The sequence below is a fragment of the Myotis yumanensis genome, unplaced genomic scaffold (assembly GCF_028538775.1).
Source record: "Myotis yumanensis isolate MYYU_CA2020_CCGP unplaced genomic scaffold, mMyoYum1.0.hap1 SCAF_16, whole genome shotgun sequence".
Lineage (NCBI taxonomy): Eukaryota > Metazoa > Chordata > Mammalia > Chiroptera > Vespertilionidae > Myotis > Myotis yumanensis.
The window spans coordinates 49846523-49867255 of NW_027223767.1; the positions used below are offsets into that span (position 1 = coordinate 49846523).

The 20733-nt window shown below is 60.8% G+C and overlaps 2 protein-coding genes across 3 annotated transcripts; one reads left to right on the forward strand and one right to left on the reverse strand.

Annotated features, from left to right (window-relative positions):
* Nucleotides 1-7132: 7132 nt before the first annotated feature.
* Nucleotides 7133-10637, reverse strand: USH1G (USH1 protein network component sans). The gene is made up of 2 exons (XM_070394577.1): nucleotides 10437-10637; nucleotides 7133-8354 (listed from the first exon to the last, which is right to left on the reverse strand). The coding sequence occupies exons 1-2, from the start codon at nucleotides 10598-10600 to the stop codon at nucleotides 7133-7135; spliced, it is 1386 nt and encodes a 461-aa protein (XP_070250678.1). The 5' UTR covers nucleotides 10601-10637.
* Nucleotides 10638-12106: 1469 nt separating this feature from the next.
* Nucleotides 12107-19596, forward strand: OTOP2 (otopetrin 2). Of its 2 annotated transcripts, none has more exons than XM_070394563.1 (6): nucleotides 12107-12419; nucleotides 13018-13154; nucleotides 14376-14434; nucleotides 14878-14999; nucleotides 16597-17468; nucleotides 19084-19596. In XM_070394563.1, exons 1-6 carry the CDS (start codon nucleotides 12107-12109, stop codon nucleotides 19252-19254), a joined length of 1674 nt encoding a protein of 557 aa, XP_070250664.1. In that variant the 3' UTR covers nucleotides 19255-19596. The 2 variants fall into 2 exon arrangements, with proteins under 2 accessions (XP_070250664.1, XP_070250665.1); XM_070394564.1 differs by having other exon boundaries at nucleotides 16600-17468.
* The last annotated feature ends 1137 nt before the right edge of the window (nucleotides 19597-20733 follow it).

Genomic DNA, 20733 nt, shown 5'->3' on the forward strand with positions numbered 1-20733 from the left:
CCTCTCCCTTTCTCTCTGAAAACAATAAAAATATATTTTTCGGGGGGAAATGAGGTCTGGAATGGTGAGGGCAGCCGCACTTCCAGCAGGAGACCTCTGGGAGGGGTGATGAGACCAGGAGAGGGAGGGAGGGAGGCAGGGAGATTCCTTCTGTATTCCTTGGCTTTTTCCTTCATGAATTCTTACGAGTTTGTCCTTCCAATTCTTTATAAAAGGGCAGGATTTCTTTATCAGTCAGTATTCTAACGGGTTTACAACCTAAGAGACCAGTTCTCACCACACACACGTCTGCTCCTTGAAGTTACATTCGATGTTCACGTGCGTATTAGGTTGTGGGATTTCCCCACACCTGCGGAGCGAGGCATCATCACACCTTCATCGGTGGAGGCCCAGAGAGAGGAACTAATCTGCCCAACACGCACCCCACAGGTACTGAAGGAAAGAGCCAGAACTCAAGCCCAGGACTTCTCCCCCAAACCCAACGACCTTTTGTTTATATCAGAGATTTTAAAATCAGACAAGGGGGAGGTGCCCTTCCCCGTTCCTATCTCACTATTGAGCCCCTCCCCCTGGGACATGCTAGAATATTCAGGGAAGAGAAATGTACGGTTTTATTTTTTATTTTTTATTTATCTTATTTTCAATCTTCTCTTTGGTCCAAACCCAAGATAGGTGAGCCCGCCTCCCAGGCCCCAGTGGACTGGGTGCCCATGGACCTACTGAGGCAGCAATGGTATGGGGAGTGGGGTGTCAGATGATGCTAGGCTTGGCTTTCCTGAGACCTCCGGAGTTCCCCACCCTGGGGCAGCGATGACTCCTCCTCTTTGTGATTCAGATCTTTATTTGCTGGGGTTCACTGGGGTTAATTATTGTTGTGGTTGGGGGAGGGGTGGGAAGGAGCCCTGCCCTGCCCCCAGGGCCTGGAGGGGGATCAGGAGAGTTTGGAGACCTGGGAGGCTGGGGGGCACCTCTTCTAGCAGTGCAACCATTCCTATGCTCTAAGCCTGGGTGGCTGGGTCTTTAACCCTTTCTTGTTCCACACATCATGCCCCCCAGCCCCCAGTCATCAAAGGCCGGGGAGGCCCGGCTCCAGGAGGCAAGCGGCATTATTCACAGGGGTGGGGCTCCGGGAGCTGGGGGAGAAGCAGCCTGGCCTCTGGCTCAGATCTTGGTCATCTGAGAGTGGGACTGGCACCCAAGCTCCCCTGGCTCCAGCAGGACGGGCCCACATTGACAGGGTGCCTCAGCCTCAGCCTCAGCCTCCCCTCCCAGGACCCGACCCCTGGCCTGCCCCAGCTGCCTGCAGCCTCTATCCGCCCTCCCAGGCTGCCAGCCATCCCGAAAGGACCAAGCCAGGTTGGTGACACGGCCCAGAGGCAGGTCAGGGAGTGAGGGGGTGAGGGAGAGGGGGCCAGCCTTGTGCTGGTGGGGGCACTGCTGAGGCTCTGAGGCCTGCCAGTCTGTCCCCACCTTACAGGAAAGGAAACAGAGGCCCAGGCTACCTTGCCAAAGTACACAGCAAGTTAGGTCCTTGAAAACCCAAGACAGGGATGTTAGGAACCCAGACTCCTGGCTGGTGAGGTTCCCCAAGGGGCACCTGGCTGCTCCCTCTGAGTCCGGTTGGCACCACAGTCCAGTGTGTGTCAGTGACGCTGAATATGGGTGAGCCTGAAGGGTGTGTGTTGGGCCTAGTGGGGTTGGCGCCAGGGCTGGGAGTGAGAGCCGGGGTTCTCACATAGTATGGAGGCCGAGAGCCGTGTGTAGAGCGAGGCTCTGGACTCAGACACACCCAGGTCCCAGTCCAGGCTGTGTGACCTTAGGCAAGTCACTTGGCCTCTGTGAGCCTCAGTTTCCGGAGAGGGTGTAAAGGAAGGCGATACCAGTTACCTTAACAGTTCTCTGAGGGGAGTATTAAGATCATTTCTCTCTTTTTTTGTTTTAAATATGTTTTTATTTATTTTTAGAAAGTGAGGAAGGGAGAGGGATAGAGAGAGAAAAAAATCAATAAGAGAGGAGCATCATTGATGGGCTGCCTCCTGCACGCCCCTTCCTGGGGATCGAGCCTACAACCCAGGCCGAGAATGGAATCTTGACCTCCTGCTTCATAGGTTGACGCTCAGCCACTGAGCCACACCAGCCAGAAAAGATCATTTCTGTAGAATGGATACCAATGGAGCACAAAGGGCAAGTGTCGTGGTAGATACAGTTACCACTAATGGCAGTTCTTGTGCAATTGTAATTATTATTGTTGAATATTGATATGATTTAAATCTGATACCCCTTGGTATCGATAGTGATAGTAAAACGTGGTTTCCATTTCTAGCAAGAAAAGGGCCTGCACATGCTCGCTCTGCCTGTTTCACGCTCCTCCTTGCCCATGTTTTCCGTGTGTGTGTGTGTGTGTGTGTGTGTGTAGGGCTGAGGTTCAGGGCCATGGGGACTCCTCCCACACCTCTGAAGTATGACCAAGCTGTGTAGACGGTGTGGGGAGCATTGAAAGGGGAGTCTGGGGACCACCCAGCATGTCAGTTCTCTCTGCCATGGGCACAGGGATGATGCCCAGGCCTGGCTGATGCCCATGAGCCCTCCTCATCTCCAGGTTCCTGTCCACCAGGTCAGGCTGGGCTGTCATCGCCCCCTGCTGGTCAGATGAGGATGGGTGTTTAGTGGGGGAGGGGCTCAGTCTCAGGAGACTGCTCCCTGGGTCTGCCTAGGGCTCACCACCTGGGCAATGGGTCTGTTTCAGGCCACCAATAAGCAAGATCATTATTAACTGCCGTGTGTTAAGTGCTTTGCCCCCATTATCATTTCACCCCCTAATGACCTATGGGATTAACACTGTTATTATAATTAATTGTAATCCCTATTTTACAGCTGAGAAAAAACAGACTCAAGAGGTGGGGTAACTTTTCCAAGGCCATAAGCTAGAAAGGGGCGGAGATGGTTTTGCTGTCCAGATCTGGCCGCCTCCTGAGTCTTGCCGCCTCCCATAAACCCGAGTGTCATGCTGTCCAGGACTGGCTAACATGGGCACAGGAGGCAGCTGGCACCATGGGAGGCATCGGGAAACCTGGTACTACTTTGTCCACTTGGCTGCTCTGTGACCTTCAGCCAGTCCCTTGCCCTCTGGCCTCAGTTAACCTCGTCTGTAAAATGAGAACTTGAGCCACATACCCGGAGGCCCTTCCTGCCTCTGATTCACTCCCCACCCTCATCTCCTTCCATCAGTAATTTCTTATGATATGGTCCACCCCAGGCTAACTAAGGCTCTTAACCTGGGCCCCTGGGCCTCTTGGGGCCCCGTGAAGGGCCTGAAGTTGTGAATGAAAGTGTACTTGAGTGTGTGCGCGCCCCATGTGCATTTTCCAGGGAAAGTGTCCATATCATCATCAGATTGTAATCCTCGACGGCTAAGAATCATTGGTTATCCTAACCTTTTAGAAAGAATCGCCCTAACTCGATCTAAACTTTTAGGGGAATGAGTGGAGCAAGTTGAGTCAGGTGTAAAATTCTCCCCTTCACTCTGTGTGTCCGTCCCCCAGACTTCTGGAGCCACCAGCTCTTCGCCCCAGGCTTCCACCCTCAGCCGCACTGACCTCTGGAGACCCCGCCCCCACTGCTCCGGGTTAGTCTCTGCCTCCGAGCTGACGCTCCGATCCTCTCTCTTGTCATTGCGAGTCTTCATCCTCATGTCCTTCCCTGGACCTGCTTCGCCCGGACAGGCCGGTCTTTCCAGAGGTAGGTGCAGTGACCAGGTTGGCCAGTAGGGGTCGCTGGGCTGATGAACCCCGTTGAGCATGGGAGGCAGAATCTCACGTCTTATTGGCCCTCTTGGCAGACCCAGGGTGAGGAAAGGAGGCCTGTGTCTGGGTCTGGACCTTCCTCTTGGTGAGCCTCAGCTTTTTCATCTGTGGAGTGGAGGGAGGTGGCCTAGAACCCCTAGATGGTTGCTAGGCAACCTTCCATCCCTGAGGTCCTGTGGACCTTGCTGGTGGATGCTGGAGGGAGGGGGTTGTCTTGAACTCCCCTTGGCAGAAGCACTTGGACCAGCATCCTTAGGGAATGGAACAAAACTCCAGAGCCCTTTCCCAAACTTGACTGAGAAAACAGAGCAGCTTAAGGGGAAGCTGGAAGAAAGGAGGGTTCTAAACAGGGCTGCCCCAAGAGCTGCCTGGGAGGCCTCCCAGGGGTGGGGGGTGGGGAGACCTTGATTCAGGGCTGATGGGGCCCAGGTGGCGGGTGGCCGTGTGCTGGTATGCGGCTTCTGCCCGTGTCTGGAGAAGCCCAGGCAGACCCCGGTGAGAGGAGAGAAAGCATTGTCCTTACCTTCAGCAGCTGCAGGCCCTGGGAACAGGCTGGCGGCTGGGCCGCCTCCCCACTCAGCTGCTGGGGGGTCTCCAGTGGGCTCATCCCAGTTCTGAGCCTTCCCGCTCCATCAGCTCCAAATTCTGGGCCCAGGGAGCAGGTGAAGGCCCGGGGGTGAGGGGAGGCCCTGCGTAGAGGCCCAGGGAGGAGTGCCCAACCGCCCATCCCAAGACTCCCTCCAAGGAATAGGACCAAGTCCTCAAAGGCACAAAAGACCCTCTCCCTCTCCCACCCCACCCCCTTGCCCCCTTCATCCAACCCTCTCCCACGCCCACGTGATTAAAGAGCAGGACACAGGCATGACAATGCTGCAGAACATACTCTGCAGAGGTTATAATGAACCTGCAGGAGGGGCGCTGTGCACAGGGTGGGAGTCACAGAGCCCGCCCTCCCCCCCGCCCCCCAGCACAGGAGAACAGGAGGGGCTGAGGCAGGGCACAGCCAGGAACAGGGGAGAAAGGGCGGCACCTGGGGCCCCGAGGAAATCTAGTCGGCACTTGGGGTGGCCCCAGGCTCAGGCCAAGAACAGGGAGGAGGACTGGGGTGGCCTCAGGGTGGCAGTGGCAGGCAGCACAGCCCTCCGGGTGGGACCAGGCACTACAGACCACCTCCATCACACCCCCAGCTCTGGGCATGGCCAGACGGGGCCCACACCCAAGACACCCAAAGGGAGGCCTGTGGCATTCTTTGGGGGTTCCCTTTCCCTGCCCCAGCCAGGGAAGGGGTGCGGGGGGAGGGCTGTGGCAGTGCTCCCAGCAGAAGCTGCTTCCAAGCTGAAGATTGGGATGGGATCCATTGCATGGGGGTGTGCATGTGCTCACACATGTGGGTGGGCCCCTGAGCGGCTCCCACATCTGTGACCTCCTAGAGCTCCGAGGACACCTGTCTGAGGACCCTCTGGGGTTGGCCTTTCTCCTACCAGCTCTCGCTTAGCCACTATTCATACAGAACAGGCCCCCGCCCAGCCGCTCCCAGGCCTTGAGGGAAATCCACCAACCAACCCCCAACACAGGCACACAGAGCCCTGGGAACAATCAGCGGCTGAGCTTATCCACCTCCTCAGGCTGCTCCAGTGTCCGCATGACGGCCTGCCCACACTAGGCTGGACACCCTGCCATGCCCAGCTCCACCTGCCTCGGGCCCGGGGCCATAATACTGCAGCTGGTTACTCTAGCACCTTGCATCTGTGGCCCTGACCCTCTGGGGTCCCTGGGGGGCCAGGCTACTCAGCCAAGGAGAGGGGAGGTGGAGGAGGACAGGGTAGGGAGGGCAGAGTCAGGCTGGGCTCCACCCCAGGGTGAGCTGGGAAGGACACCAGTCACCCCCGCCCCATACACACACACACACACACACACACACACACACTCCAGCCTGGCACTCCAACTCCCCAGCATGGCCAGTGGGAGAAGGAGAGGGGGCTGGCTGTGTTAGGGGCAGGGGTGGGGACTGAGGTCAGGGCATTTGGCTGAAGAGTTGAGCCAGGACCTCTCTGGAGTGTGAGGAGAGGCAGCCCAAACTCTTCTCTTCCCAGAAATGCAGGACATGAGCAAGTGTCCAGCCTGAGCAATGGGATCCCCAGAGGAGGGATGGGAGGGACAGCGGCCCCTGGGACAGGCTGCGCCCACCCCTCACACACCCACTCCCACCCTCTCTCATGGGCACTAGTCTAGTCCCCGGGCCTCCTGCAAATCCACATGTCCTTTAGGGCCACTCCAATGGGGGTGGCTCAAGGGCTCCAGGCCCCTTCTGGGCGCCTCCAGGCCCCTTCTGGGCGCCTCCAGGCCATACCCTCTGCTTCCGAGTCCTTGCCCCTGGGGAGGGGCCGGGGCTGCAGGGCTGGCAACTGTGGAGACTTCGTGGCCCCACCGTGGGTTGTGGCAACTTGGAATTCACTTTGGTCTGGGAGAGAAGGCCCCTGTTATCTGTAGAGAAAGAGATAGAAACAGACCTCAGAGGAGAGCCTCTGAGACGGGTTCAACCAAGACTAGCCATTTGGACAACTTACCGTTGGGCAGGCTGATGGGCAGGAATGGGGACACTTGCCTAGGGGTGCCCACCCCACACCCCAAACTCTAAACCACACTGCCTCCCCACATCCACCCCTGCCCACACATGTAGGGTAAAGGCCAGAGATACAAAAAGAGCTTGTGGTTTGCCATGAGGGAGGGGTCGGGGCAGGGATGGGCCACAGCTCGGCCAGTGTGGCAGCAGCTTTGAGCTCCCCGTGGCTTCCCGAACGCAGGTGACAACGCTGCTCTTCCTGGGAGTAACCTAGTCCCCAGGCTTTAGAGTCACATAGACCGGGAGCCAGCCCAGCTCTGCCCCGAGCAGCAGCAGGCCCTCAGGGTGAGCTACCCAAACTCTCTGAGCCCCCACTTGCTCACTAGAAAGTGGGGGTGATCTAGCCCTACGCTGGGGAGCTGGGAGGATTAAATGAACGAACAAGTGCAAGGAGCCGGGACTTGGGAGGGCTCCAAACATCCCGGCGACGATGACTGTGACCACCATGTCCGTCCAGACTAAGACACCCACTTTCCCAGATTCTGATAAGCCCACAACCGAGGTGCACTTTACATTCGCTGTGATAAGAAAGCCTGGGTGAAAGTCTTCACCAATTGGCAGCCTCTTTTTCTGAACGGGGGGTGGGGGTGGTAAAGAAAATAAGTGGGGCCTCATGGGATGGATGGGGACTAGCCCTCACTTCCGGGAAAAGCAGATCCCCTCCCCCTCCAACCCCTGTCTCCCCGCCCATTGGGGGGGCGGGCACTCACAGCTCCGTGTCCTCCAGGGCCGGTGGGCGCTCCAGCGCCTGCCTCCGCCTCCGAACGGCCCCCAGGATCTTCTTGCGGGACCCCAGGGGGACACTGATGCTGCGGAGGTCGAGGTCTGAGCACAGCATCAGGGCTTCCAGGTCGATCTTCTCCTGCCGCAGGAGGGAGGCGAAGTCCTCCATGTGCAGGGAGGCCAGGAAGGTCTCCAGCGGGCTCGTCTCGGGCTCCAGGTCCTCATCGAGGCCCAAGTCCAGCTCGTCCCAGGGCAGCTCCTCCCCGCAGCTGCGCTCCTGCAGGCTGTTGGCACTGCCCAGGCTGTCGTCGTCCAGGCTGGGGGAGCTCTGCAGCCGGCCGCGCGGCGTGCCCGCCCCGTCCAGCGCCGCGTCCTCCCGGCCCAGCCCCTGCAGCCCGCTGCTCAGGTAGTTCCTGCGGAACACCATGGTGCCCAGGCCCGGGCGGGTAAACAAGGAGTCGTGGCCTGAGTCGGTGCTGACCTCCGAGTGGGCAGGCTCGGCCGCCAGCGTGGCACGGGAGACGCTGTCCTCGTCGGAGAGGAACATGTCCCGGAGCGGGGAGCGCCCCCACTCCTTGGGGTTGGCGTAGTTGCCCTGGCGCACGAACATCACGTCGCTGCCCAGCTGCAGGCCCGAGAGCGAGCGCACACTCTTGCGGCCGTCCTCGGAGACCTTGAAGGTGCCCTCGCCGCCGTGCTTGCGCCGCTCCAGCCTCCGCTGGATCTTGGTCTTGCCCCTGTTGGTGCCATGCAGGGTGGCCTGCGAGTAGGGCAGGTGGCTGCCCAGCGCCAGGTGCTGCAGCCGGCGGCTCAGGGTGCTGGACGTGAGGCTGGAGAAGCTGAGCGTGTCCGAGCGCTCGGCCAGCTCGCGCCGGTAGCGCCGCTCCATGCGCTCATGGTGCTTGCGCTGCATCTTGGCGCACTCGCGGATGCGCCGCTCCGCCTCGCGGAAGGCCTTGTCCTTCAGCTTGCCCACCAGCTTGGGGTTGAGGCTGCTCTGCTTGGCCGCGATGGAGTCCAGGTAGCGCACGCACTCCATGTGGCCCTTCATGGCGGCCATGTCCAGCGGGGTGTGGTAGTCGTTGTCCAGGCACCAGATGTTGGCCCCGAAGGACACCAGGAAGGAGAGGCAGTGCAGGTGGCCATTGGAAGCGGCCAGGTGCAGGGGCGTGTTGCCCCAGATGTCACACTTGTCCGGGTCGCCCCTGCAGGGAGAACACGTGGGGTGGGGGGATGAGCCATCGCAGCTCAGGCGGGCCGTCGGCAGTGGCTGCGGGTGAGGGGAGCTCCCAGCCACCCCCACGGGCACACCGGCGGGACCCGAGGGCCTGAGATCTCTCCTGATTCCAGGAGACTGCGCAGCCCTGAGCCGCTAGTCGGATGCAGACCCGCCCCGGGTACGCAGGGGGTGGGGCGACAGAGAAGGCGGGGCCAGGGCGGGGCTTTCCCCAAGAGAACTGAGGGCTGGGAATCTCAGGGGATGAATAATTGATGCCCAGAGAGAAAGGGGTGAATTATTCATGGGGCCCAGTGGGGAGCTGGCCCAGAGAGGTGGTGGGCCAGGGCGAGTCTGGGTCTCTAGGCAGGCGTGGTGGCGAGCGTGGCTGCGTGTGTGGGGGTGATCGTAGGAGGATGAGGGGTGGTGTGTGCTGGGCCCGAGCCCTGGGTGAGTGCGGGTGCGTGAGGGTGCGTGCCTGCGTGGCGGCGGGCACAGCCATGTCTGCAGGGAGCAGGGCCAGGCCTGGCAAGCCCGAGTGTGAGAGCAGGTGTCGGGTCTTGGCCTGGGCCAGAAGGGGAGCGTGGGGGCAGCCAGGACTCGAGGGAGGAGGAGGGAAGTCTGCAACCGCGGCCCAGCGCCCTCTCCGCCCCGCGGCCCCATCTCTAGGAGCCCTGCGAGGTGGGCCTGTCCACGGGACCCACCCAGCCCCTGCAGCACCCTCCACACCAGCAGGGTGCCCCCAGCACGGCAGCCTCCCGCCGGCTCCTCCAAGCTCTCCCTTCCCGCAGGAGCCCAGCTCAGTGCCTCTGCCTCAGGCTAATGAGGCCACAAGGCCACCCCTCAGGGCTGGAGAAAGAATCACCCCTTTGTCACTACCGCTCCCTGAGCAACCCCCTCCTCACTTCCCTTCCACGTTGCCAAGTCCCGCAGGACCATGTGGGGAGGGGCTGCTCAGCATCTGGTGTCCACACCTAGACCCCACCCTTGCCCTTTGTGGGAGTTGGGGGTGGGGGGGATGAGTCCCCCTGAGGGAGGGGCAGGAGGGCAGGATCACGTGTGTCCTCTTGGGGTGGAGACCCGGGCCAGTCTTAGCCTTTTGGAACATGGTTCAGCTGCCCGGTCGTAGGGGCTGCCCCCCACCACCACCTGCTGGGCCCCAGGAACAGCCACCCAGCCACCCAGGGAGGGCAAGGGGTTCCCCCACCCACCACATAGTCAGGCCACAGGCCAGCACCTGGCGCTCCACCAGGTGCCCAGGACCCTCCTAGGGCATCTCCTCCTCCTCTCTGTCCAGGCTGCCCTGGTGTCTGTCCGCTTCAGCCTGCCTTCTCTAAATCCGCTGGGGGCGGGGAGTTGTCCACAAAGCCCTTCAGCCCCAGGACCCCCTTCAGTCCCTGAACCCTGCATTCCTCAACGGCTACCCCCAAACCCTTCCCTGGCCCTGACGCCTGGGCTCTATGCTCCTCCTCCCCCTAGACAATTCCAAAGGGAGGGAGGGGAGCCTTCCGTGGGGGAGGGGGCAGCGGGAGTTGCGGGCTGGCTGAACCCAGTGACATTTGGTGCTGTGGGCAATGCCCATAAATCCCGGCAGGGAGCCAAGAGAGAGAGTGTGAGCCCAGCCTGGGGGGCAGGGGGGACACTGCTGGGTGAGCCCTCAGATCTAGGCTGGGTGGGCAGTGGGTCCCCCTCCTTTCCTAGCCCCCCTCTGTCCCCTCTGAGGCGTCGGCACCTTCTCTCCCCTCTCACTGTGCCTCTCACACTTGCTGCAAGGTGCTGCCCACGCAGGAGACCTCTCCCTCCTCCCCCTCCCCCTGCAACCCCTCCCACAAGCATGAACCCCCAAATCCTAGCCCTCCTCTCCTAGCCCCATATTCAGGTCACAAGTGTCACAGGCCTCAGCCGGTGTCCCCCTCCCTCCCACGACTGCCAGGCCCCAAGGTCCCACCCCAGGGTCCGTCCCTAGGGAAGGGGGTGGCTCAGAGGAGAGGGGCCTGGGACCGGGAGGGGCTGGGGGCTGAGAGCGCGGACGCTCTGCCCCCTCCCCTGCGGGGCTGGGCTGGGCACTCACCCCCGGCTCACGATGAGGCGCAGCGACTCCAGGTTGCCGTGGTAAGCAGCCCAGAGAGTGGGGGTCATGCCATCCTCGTCGGGGGCGTTCAGCTCCTTCCGGGTGGCCTCCTTGAGGAGCTCCAGGTAGCCGTCCCGGGCCGCCCGGTGGTACTGGTCGTTCATGGCTCCCTACTTGGACGGGGCGGGCCAGCGGCTCGGGAAAAGGCCCCCCGCGGGGGAGGTTTTCGGGGTTAGGACCGAGGCATGGGGTGGGGGGAGGGGGCCGGGCAGGGGCCGGGGCCGCCAGCCCCGCTGCCGCAGACGGTGGGTGCGGAGCGCAGAGCCGCCGCTACTCCGACATCTGAGCCGCGCACCGGCCGGAGGGGGAGGATCTCCCGCGGCCCAGGGAGCCGCCCCGGGCTGCCCCTGGGTCCTAAACACCCTGGGCCCGAGAGCCCTGGGGTGATCGGGCGAGGCCCTGCCGTCTCCCCAAAAATGTCCACCCCAGCTCCCTGCGCAGTGAGGACCTGTCTAGGGGCAGTCCCAGGTCTGTCCTCACTAGGGCCCGGGTGCGCGGCTCCCGGTGTCTCCACTCATCCAAGGAACGGGCCGAGGGCCGGGCAGGGGTGTCCGCGGCAGCCCCGACCCCTGGGGCAGCGGGCGGGAGAGGGTTGTTAGTACCAACCGCGGGACCGGCAGCGAGTAGAACCCGGCGGTCCCGTCCGCCGCCCGCTCCCGCGGGGTCAGCTGACTCTCCAGCAGGGGGCGCTGGAGACCCGCGCGGACTTAGCGGCGCGGGAGGACTTGTATCCAAGCTCGACTTGGGCGCAGCCAGCGGGGCAGGGGCAGGGGGGCAGGGGCAGGGGGGCAGGGGCAGGAGGGAGAGGGGACTTGGGTCGCTGAGAGGAAGCCGGGCAAAGGGGCACGAGGGGCCAGAGTTGGGGCAGCAACAGAGGCGCACAAAGGTACAGGGCGCACCGAGGGCGTTGCGGTGCCCCAGGCCCTTGGGGCATCCACTGAACAGTTCTCAGGGTTCCGGGGCGCCAGGGCGTGGAGGGCCGGGGTGCCCTCTGGGTGCCGCAGTGCGGGGCCGTGCCGAGCCTGGCCCGCAGAGGTGACGGGGCGGCCGGGGCGGGGGTGGGGTGGGGCGCCTCTTAACGGGTAAACATAAATCTCACCTTATCTGGCTCCCGCGCTCTTCCCTACATTCAGCTCGGAGGGAAGATGGATCATGTGCGTGGGACTGAGAGGTTTATGGAGCTGAGCTCCGTCCGCTGTAAATCACGCTGCCTTCCCCGCTATAAAGCGCGCGTCCAGCCCGGCGTGGGAGAGAGGCGCCGCTCGCCACCCTCTGCCCCCCAGCTCAGCGCGGGCTCCGGGCGCAGCCAGGTGGGTGCCCGGCCAGGGGCGCACGGACTGGGGAAGTGGGGACCTGGGACGGTGTCCAACGGGGCTGCCGCCGCTCGAGAGCCGCAGTCTCCGCTTTGCTCTTCCCCATTCCCGGCGCTTCCTCTACCCCCCCTCCCAAACCCCCAACCCCCTCAACCAGCGCCCCCCACGCCGGCAGCCCCCTCTGAGTCAGGAATTCCCCGGCCCCCAAATCTAGGGAGACGCTGGGGGAATGAACCTGGGGTCCTGTTCGCTCCTCCCCCGCAGTGACCCCGCCAACCTCCTGCAGTCGCCCCGGCCATGTCCGAGGAGCTGGCCGCCGGCCCCAGGGAGAGCCCGCGGGCGCCGCGGACGGCCCCCCGCGAGGTGTGGAAGAAGGGCGGCCGCCTGCTGTCGGTGCTGCTGGCCGTGAACGTGCTGCTCCTCGCCTGCACGCTCGTCAGCGGCGGCGCCTTCAACAAGGTGGCCGTGTACGACACCGACGTGTTCGCGCTGCTCACCACCATGATGCTGCTGGCCGCGCTCTGGATCGGCTTCTACCTGCTCCGCACCGCGCGCTGCGCCGACGCCGTGCCCTATCGGGACGCGCACGCGGGCCCCATCTGGCTCCGAGGTGCGGGGACAGCGAAGGCGGAGGTGGGGTGGTCCAGGCAGGGAGGTGGAAGCTGGGGCTCTCCGAGGATTTGGGGAGTGAGTGCATGGAGGGAGAGGGGTTAGACGTTTCCCTGGCAAGACTAGATGTGGCTGAGGGGAGGGTGGGCTGCAGGTGAGGGAGAAGAGGAAGAGAGAGGGTGCCGGAGGGGAGGTGAAGGGGGACCTCTTTGCCCTTTCAAAGATCAAAAAAGGGTGGTCCTGGGAGACCCTCTGATGGAGAGCAGAGAAGAGGTGACAGCTGCAGCCAGAAGAGCCCATTGAGGGCCCTTCTCCCTGTCTATTTAGCCCCAGAGAGATGGGAGCTCAACGGACCATCCTTCCATTCACCCACTCAATCATACACTCATCCTTCCAGACCCACTCATCTTTCAGCCCGTCCATTCACCTCTACACCTATTCATCTATCCACCTAGCCACCCAGCCAGCCACTGTCGAACCCATTCACCCATCTATCCACCCACCCATCCAACCAGCCATTCATCTAGTCATCTCTCCTCAGACCCATAAGCCTCCTCTCCCGCCTCTCTGATCCCCCCCCCCCCCCCCCGCATTCCCAGGTGGGCTGGTGCTGTTTGGGGTCTGCACCCTGGTCATGGATGTCTTCAAGACGGGCTACTACTCCAGTTTCTTCGAGTGCCAGTCGGCCATCAAGATTCTGCACCCTCTCACCCAGGCTGTGTTTGTCATCCTCCAGGTGGGTGGGTGGGTGGATGGGTGGATGGGTGGATGGGTGGGAGGAGGGTCCTTGAATGTGATGGTCGGGAACCAGCACCCAGAATGGGGTCAGGAGAGCTGAGCTCCACCCTTATTCTACCCTCAACAGTCAGATAATGTGGGGATAGGACTGCAGAGATCATGAGGCACTTGGCAGCACTGGATAATGAAGTCACATCCAAATGTGAGGGCCCACTCGGGGGCCTGTGGTTTCACTTCAGCCTGAGCAGTGCCACCAGTTCGCACCTGAGAGGTGTGAGTCGTGTCAGCCATCCTGTCTCCTAGAGCCTGGCCTGCCCTCCCTGGGTGCCCGTGGAGGGCACCAGTCTCAGCCCAGGGTCCCGCCCTGGGCATGGCCAGTTTGCCCTCAGCTTTGGCCCCTATATTGTGTTTTTGTTCAGGAAATAGGATAGGCTGTACCTGGGGGTTTTCCTAGATGTTCAAATATATATATTTTCTCTGTTGCACATATAACACTTTGAAAGATCTTCCTACCAAGCTGAGGCAGGACTGGCCCTCCCTGGGACCAGACCGACCCAGCCCTGTAAGACCAGAATGACCACGTGTATGGTTCCCCCCCTGAACCATCATCCCCGGGGCCAGTTGTCCACAATTCAACACATTTCTGACTGGAATTCATGTCGTTTCAGTCTTTTACATGTTGTGGGTTTGAAGAATACTCAGGTGAAAGGAAAACACAGAGACCCCACACAGCAAGGACTGGCTGGCAGCCAGAGGAGGGCGAGGCCTTGCAGGGCAACCCACAGATCAGCGTCAGGTGCCGGAGGGGAGCTGTGAGGGTTAAGTACCATGAAGGATGAAGATGGGGCAGGGGGTGTTGCCAAAGCGAGTGAGAAGTCACCAGAGAGTCTTCCTACCTTGGACAAGACCTTGCCTGAGGCTGGCCTTGCTCCCAGGAATAAACAACCAGACACTCAAACTCTGCCAGGTCTCGACCCTGCAAAAAACAAACATGAGGACCAGAAAGTCTTATAGGTGACATTTTACCAATTATTAAAGAACAGAGCACTGTTTAATGTGAATTGTTCCTGGCCTCATTTTGTGGAGTTAAAATAAACTTGATAACTTAGTGTGAGGGCTTTAGAGGTAGAGGGAGCTTGCTGGGCGTGGACGTGGGCACTTGAGTTCAGCTGTGTTTGCTCTGCAGAGTAATTGACCTCGCCACTCTCTCTCCACGCAGACTTACTTCCTCTGGGTCTCTGCTAAGGACTGTGTTCACGTCCACCTGGATCTGACCCGGTGAGTGCCTGCCCAGCGCTCATGGCCCTGCGGCATTCCAGTGCTCACCTTGTGTGAGAGATGAGGGCTGCCAACCTGGGCCTGGGGCCTCTTTCTGTCCCTTAGGCAGGCTGATTTCCATTTCCATCACCCCGTGCAGTGGTGTGTGTGTGTGTGTGTGTGTGTGTGTGTGTGTGCGCGCGCCTGCATGGCTTTGGTGGGATGGGCTGTGCAGTGCACTAAATGTTCTTTTTCCCAGAGAGGGAGCAGGGTAGCCTGAGCCCCTGGGTACCCCCCCCCCCCCACAGCATCCCTGCATCCCCACCAGGCTGTTTCTTCCAAACTCCGCTTCCTGTTCACACAGGGCCGGACTCCTTCCTTGTGTCTCACCACCACCTCCCACTGTAGCTCCCAAGATGAGCCAAAGGGTCTCACTGGCCTCTTTGCTCTCCCTCCCCAAACAGGTGTGGCCTCATGTTCACACTCACCACCAACCTGGCCAACTGGATGGCGGCCGTGGTGGATGAATCGGTGCACCAGGCCTACTCCCACAGCAACGCCAGCCACGCCCGCCTGGCTGCCGACCGTGAGTGCCACGCCAGATGCCCCCTGGCCCTGTGACCCTGGGCCTCGGGCTGGGGGCTTTGTTGGCTTGCAGAGTGGACCTCTGCGCCCTCCCAGGAGAGCTACCTCCTGCTCCAGGCTCTGGCTCTGACGCTGACCTGTGGGCGTAGGTGACACAGGAGGGCCCTTCTGACCCTGGACAACACAGCCTTGGTCCCACTGTCCGGGTCCCCATTCCACTAACGAAGGGGCTCGGGCTCCCAGAAGAAAGGGCAAGGGCGATGGGGCTGGAGGGAGGGGGAGGGAGCAGAGTGTCTTGATGGCGGAAGCAGGGATCAGATGGTGAGCCCAGCAAGGAGAAGCTAGAAATACAGTCACGATGACAATGGTGGCCGTCCACTGGGCTCTGCATGCCAGGCGCCGTGCCAAGTGTGTGAAACCTCATGGTACTTGACCCTCACAGCTCCCTGTGAGGTGGGTAGCATCAATATTCCCATTTTCCAGGCGAAGAAACTAAGGCACAGCGAGGTTGTACAGCTTGCCCAAGGTCACAGAGCTTGAAATCGGGCAACTAGTGTTCAGATCCATCTTTGCTTTTAATCAAAATGCCATCCCGAAGACGAATGGGGTACAGTCCCCCTGGTCCTTCCTACTTCTCGGGACTTCTCTAGGGCCCCCCAATAGTCAGGACCAGACTAGATGACTAAGTCCATCTGGACTTCACCTGAAGACACAGGCACACCCCCAGTGTGGGAGAGTCCAGGAAGGGAAAGTGTGGGCCCACTCCCTCCCCTCCCCCCCGAGACCCCCAGCCCAGCAAGACTGACAAAGGGCCACCTTTTACACAGAGGAGTTCCTGAGGGTGGCAAAAACCAACCTGGGGAGGCAGCCAATGGAATGTGCTGGGGTTGCGGGGACACAGAGAGGCACGCCGGAGAGACACCTGCCCCGGGCTCAGAGTCAGGTCATGCGCGTCAGCTCTGCCATCACAAGTCACTTTGCCTCCATGAGCCTCAGCTTCTCCATCTGCAAAACCAGCTGGCACAGTGCCTGGGATCGAAAGAGATGTTTGCCAAGGCCCAAGGCACCCTACACAGCACGGGCTGGGTGCAGGACAAGGTCCCTTTCAGTGCGGTCCAGGCCAGGTGACCGGGGTCAGGACCCAGACCTAGGCCCAGCAGCTGGCTTTCTGGGCTGCGTCAGATGCTGGGGAGAGCTCAGAGGAAGCTGGAACTTTAGGGGTTTCCAAGAGGGCCACCTTCTACAAGACTAGAACCTCGCCGACGTCAGGCAGCCAGGGGTCATTCCTGCGGGGGACAGATGGACAGTGTTTTCCTGAAGGAATGGGGTGAAGTGGGCAGCTTTGCAGTTCAGTGTTTTGTTTTTTTAAATTGAGCACTGGCTATTGTTTGCTGATGTGTCCTGCAGTCTCAGGCACACAGTAAGTGTTCAATAAACATGTGTGGGATGAATGAACATGCCAAGCCCAGCATGGGCGTTTGGGGTACGGTAGTGAAAGTGGCAGAGAGAGAGGTCACAGTCTAGGGGTGAGGCTTTTCAGATGGGTCCCCTCCAGGAAGAGGGGTGGGCGGTACAGATCTGTGCCCGTCTCCCCACAGCAGACCGCGTGGGCAGCCAGGCCGGAGGCGACTGCGCCTGCGCCACGACCGTCTGCCAGATCTTCGAGCGGGGCTACTTCTACCTGTACCCCTTCAACATCGAGTACAGCCTCTTCGCTTCCACCATGCTCTACGTCATGTGGAAGAATGTGGGCAGGCTGCTGGCCTCCTCCACCCACGGCCACGGCCACACCCCATCCCGGGGCAGCCTCTTCCGGGAGACATTCTTTGTGGGCCCAGTCCTGGGCCTGATGCTCCTCCTGGTGGGGCTGGCCGTCTTCATCATCTATGAGGTCCAAGTGAGTGGGGATGGGGACCACACCCAGCAGGCCCTGGTCATCTACTACAGCTTCAACATCGCCTGCCTGGGGCTCATGACCTTGGTCAGCCTGAGCGGCTCGGTCATCTACCGTTTTGACCGCCGGGCCATGGACCACCATAAGAACCCTACACGCACCCTGGACGTGGCCCTGCTGATGGGCGCCGCCCTGGGCCAGTACGCCATCTCCTATTACTCTATCGTCGCCGTGGTGGTGGGCGTGCCCAGGGACACGCTGGGGGCGCTCAACCTCGCCCACGCGCTGCTCATGATCGCCCAGCACACCTTCCAGAATGTGTTTATCATTGAGAGCCTCCACCGGGGCCCGCCAGGGGCTGAGCCCCACGACGCCCCTCCCAAGGAACCCTGCCTTACCTTCGCCAACCCGGACGCCCTCCACACTTTGCCAACCTGCCCACCCACTCCTATGTCGGTGGGCCCCAGCCTGGTGGGCCCTCAGGAAGCCACGGCCATCATCCTGGCCCCCCGGGCCCACTGGAGACGCCGGTGCCTGAAGGACATTTCTCTGTTTCTTCTGCTCTGCAACATCATCGTGAGTACCTGGGGGAGGGGGGGTGCCTGGGGACTGGGGGGGCAGGAAGGAGGTTCTTTCAGGGTTAGTCACTTGGCCTCTCTGTCTTGGTCCCAGCCTACTCGAGAATCTATGTCTGTCTAGGGAAGGAGTAGGTTCCGAAAGGGTCTGGTGCAGCCAGGCAAACAGCATCTCAGCACCCAGAGGACAGAGTCCTGGCATTCTGGCAGCCAGGCAGCCACCACAAGAGCCGAAAGGGTCCCAGGGAATGCTGGGGAGGGAGGGGGAGGGGCAGGGCCAAGGGGAGAGGGAGCTGTGAGAACTGATGTGGGGAGTGGGGGCCCTCACCCTCAGGTGGGAGGTGTGACTGCTCCTGGGAGCTCATGACCAGCCTGCTGCTTAGAATAACTGGGGCAGCGGCAGGAAGCAGTGGAGAGGAGAGCAGTGTAAGTGCGAGCGGTCGGTTAGCAGCGGCGGGCTGGCCCGGAAGGGGGGCGCCCACAACAGCACCCCCTCCCCAGTGATTCAGCAAAGCCCCTGACTAAGAGAGACTCCTCTGGACCCCAGCAGACTTCACCCAACACAAATATGCACCGTGCATGGAAACTGTCCTCACAAGGGTGCACCCCACTAGAGGAACACCCCTAATGTAGCTACCACCCCACCGCACAGACCTAATCCCCAGGGGAAACCTCTGACACAGAAACACTCGCCCATGTGAGTACTTCCCAGAGAGAGACACACCTAGAGAAATTTCACTCGCTATGAATACAGTCCTTCCCGCTATCACCTTCAATGAAAACAATACTCGTAACATAGGAACAGCCTTGATGTGGGTTTATCAACGTAAAACATCTCCAGAGAGATTTCACCCCATGAAAAACACCAACAATCCATCCTAACTGGGGTGCATTCTTAGTGAAGTCCCCACTGTACATATTGCCCATCCCATAGGTAGTCTATAGAAAAAGAGGGCCCGGCAATCTCCCACCTACCAGTGGAATCTATCCTGAGCCGGCCCCAGCCCTGGCCCCGCCCTCACCTTCTGCTGGCCCCGCCCACTGGCTGGGAGTCACCTTGGGAAAGGCTGTTTTCCTCCAGGTACCTGAGCCTGGATCAGCTCTGAGAGCAGCATTTTATAGGACAGAAACAGGCTAAGAAAAAGGCTGCGATGTGCCCAATGGCACAGCTCATTGGGAATGGGGAGGGTGGGGTGAGCCCAGAAGCCCTTGTTGTTTGCCTCAGAGCCCACACCAGAACCTTCTGGCTGGATCCCGCCCCTCCTGCCTGGGCCTGGCTGATTTGCCACACATCTCTCCAGCTCTGACTTAGCCATTTCTAAATGTGTATCAAATTCTCACTCATCTAATGAGCCCTCTTCTCCTCTCTCCAGCCCACAAGTGGGGCCTCCTATGGGGGAGCTGTGATCACAGGGCGAGTCCTATGGGGTGGGCAAGCTGAGGCCGGCACATTTCCTGAACTCCTTAGAGAGCACCAGTCCCATCCAAGATGCGGGAGGTCCCCACTCAGCAACACCCAGCCCTTGCTGTCCACCCAACTGCAGGGCTGGGACCCCCAGCGAAGCCCACGGATGTGGCCAGTCAGGGCGGGTCCTGACACACCGTCTCCCCCGCAGCTGTGGATCATGCCTGCCTTCGGGGCCCGCCCTCACTTCAGCAACAAGGTGGAGGTGGACTTCTACGGCTACTCCCTCTGGGCCGCCATCGTCAACATCTGCCTGCCTTTCGGCATCTTCTACCGCATGCACGCGGTCTCCAGCCTGCTGGAGGTCTACGTGCTGGCCTGAGGCCCCCGCAGACACGTGGAGGGGGGCTCAGCAAGCGCCCACCCAGAGACCCTCGGGAGTGAGCCCCAGGCTGGCACATTACCGCTCGTACCCCCGCTGGCCCCAGAGTGGAATTTTCACAAAAGCTATTTTTTTCAGGATGTTTTTAAATTGCAATCGGGACATGCCCAGCCAACCCGGCATGACCCTGGTGCATGGGGCTACGGGGCGGGGACGCCTCTCCCTAAAGCGTTTCTAGAACCAGGTAAGACCGGAAGTGTCCGTGGCTCCGGCTCGCCCCTAATCCCAGCCCTGTGACCTGGCCAGTGCTGCTGCCCGCAGCTGGGAACCAATAAACCTGCAGTTCACGCCCTGTCCCCCACTTCTTGTATCAGCCACCCCATACGACATGATCACACGAGAGGATCTTGGGGGTCTGAGCTGGAGATTTTCAGGTCTTAAGCTTTTCAGTGGTTGAACCAAGTCTGAGTTACAAACCAAGTACAGACCATGACCTGGTGGCGGGACAGAGTCCCCAAGCTGCCCCTTCTTCCCTGTGTCCTCAAGGGAACACGTTTTGCACGTGTCCCGCAACACAGGGAAGGTGAGGAAGTACGAACCTCGTCCACCACCATTTTCCAAAGAACAAATCTAAGGCCCAGAGAGGTCAGGGGACTTGCCCAAGTCACACAGCTAAAGAGGGCCAGAGCCTTTGTACTAAGAATAATAATTTTCAAACAGCAGAGCATTTCCCCCCACAAGTAAACTATTTCAGGAACCCAAATTCCTAACATAGGCATGGATAAGGCTGTTCTGGTTTAACAGGAATTGGGGATACAGACCTTCACCCCCTGACCCTCAGCACCCCACTCCCTGGGGGTCCCTGAGACTCCTCTACAAAAGGTAGAGAGATGGGCTCAGCAGGGAGAGGGACTGAGACCCGCAAACGGAGGGGAAGAGGCCCAGGAGCTGGAAGAGGGGGAAGGATTGGTGGCCAGCTGAGTCGGGGCGGGGCCACAGGCTAGGGTGGGACTGGGTGGAGAGGGGGGTGGGCTGGGTGGGAGGAGAGCGTGGGGGCAGCAGGACTGGACATGGGGGACCAGAGGAAAATGCCTGGCAGCAGAGTGAGGCGGGTGCGCCTCAGGAGCCACCGGAGACGTGAAGAGGCCTGGAGGGGCAACTTCTCACCTTACCCGCCTCCTGCCCAGTCCGAATGGAGTCTCTTCGCCCCACCTTCCCCGCTGACTTGGGAGAACAGGCTCTGAGACGGAGGGGGGGGGGGGGGGTGACACAGTTGCTGCGAGGCTGCAGCCGCCTGGGGCTGACCGGAAAAGGCGACCCCAGACCCAGGGGTTCCACCCCCTGCTTGGAAGCCAGAGAACAGTGTGACCTGAACCTCCGCAAGACCAATCCTGCGACCAAAGGACATGCACCCCACCCCACCCCACCCTGGAGGCGGTCGCCGGCGGGTCCCCTGACCCTGAGCCCCGCGCCGGCCCC

Coding starts and splice junctions, on each gene's coding strand:
- USH1G (XM_070394577.1), bottom strand. CDS start 10,600: ATGAACGACCAGTACCACCGGGCGGCCCGGGACGGCTACCTGGAGCTC. Junction 8,355..10,436: donor CGCCTCATCGTGAGCCGGGG/GTGAGTGCCCAG, acceptor TTCTCCCTGCAG/GGGCGACCCGGACAAGTGTG.
- OTOP2 (XM_070394563.1), top strand. CDS start 12,107: ATGTCCGAGGAGCTGGCCGCCGGCCCCAGGGAGAGCCCGCGGGCGCCG. Junction 13,155..14,375: donor CTGTGTTTGTCATCCTCCAG/GTGGGTGGGTGG, acceptor CTCTCCACGCAG/ACTTACTTCCTCTGGGTCTC. Junction 17,469..19,083: donor TTCTGCTCTGCAACATCATC/GTGAGTACCTGG, acceptor TCTCCCCCGCAG/CTGTGGATCATGCCTGCCTT.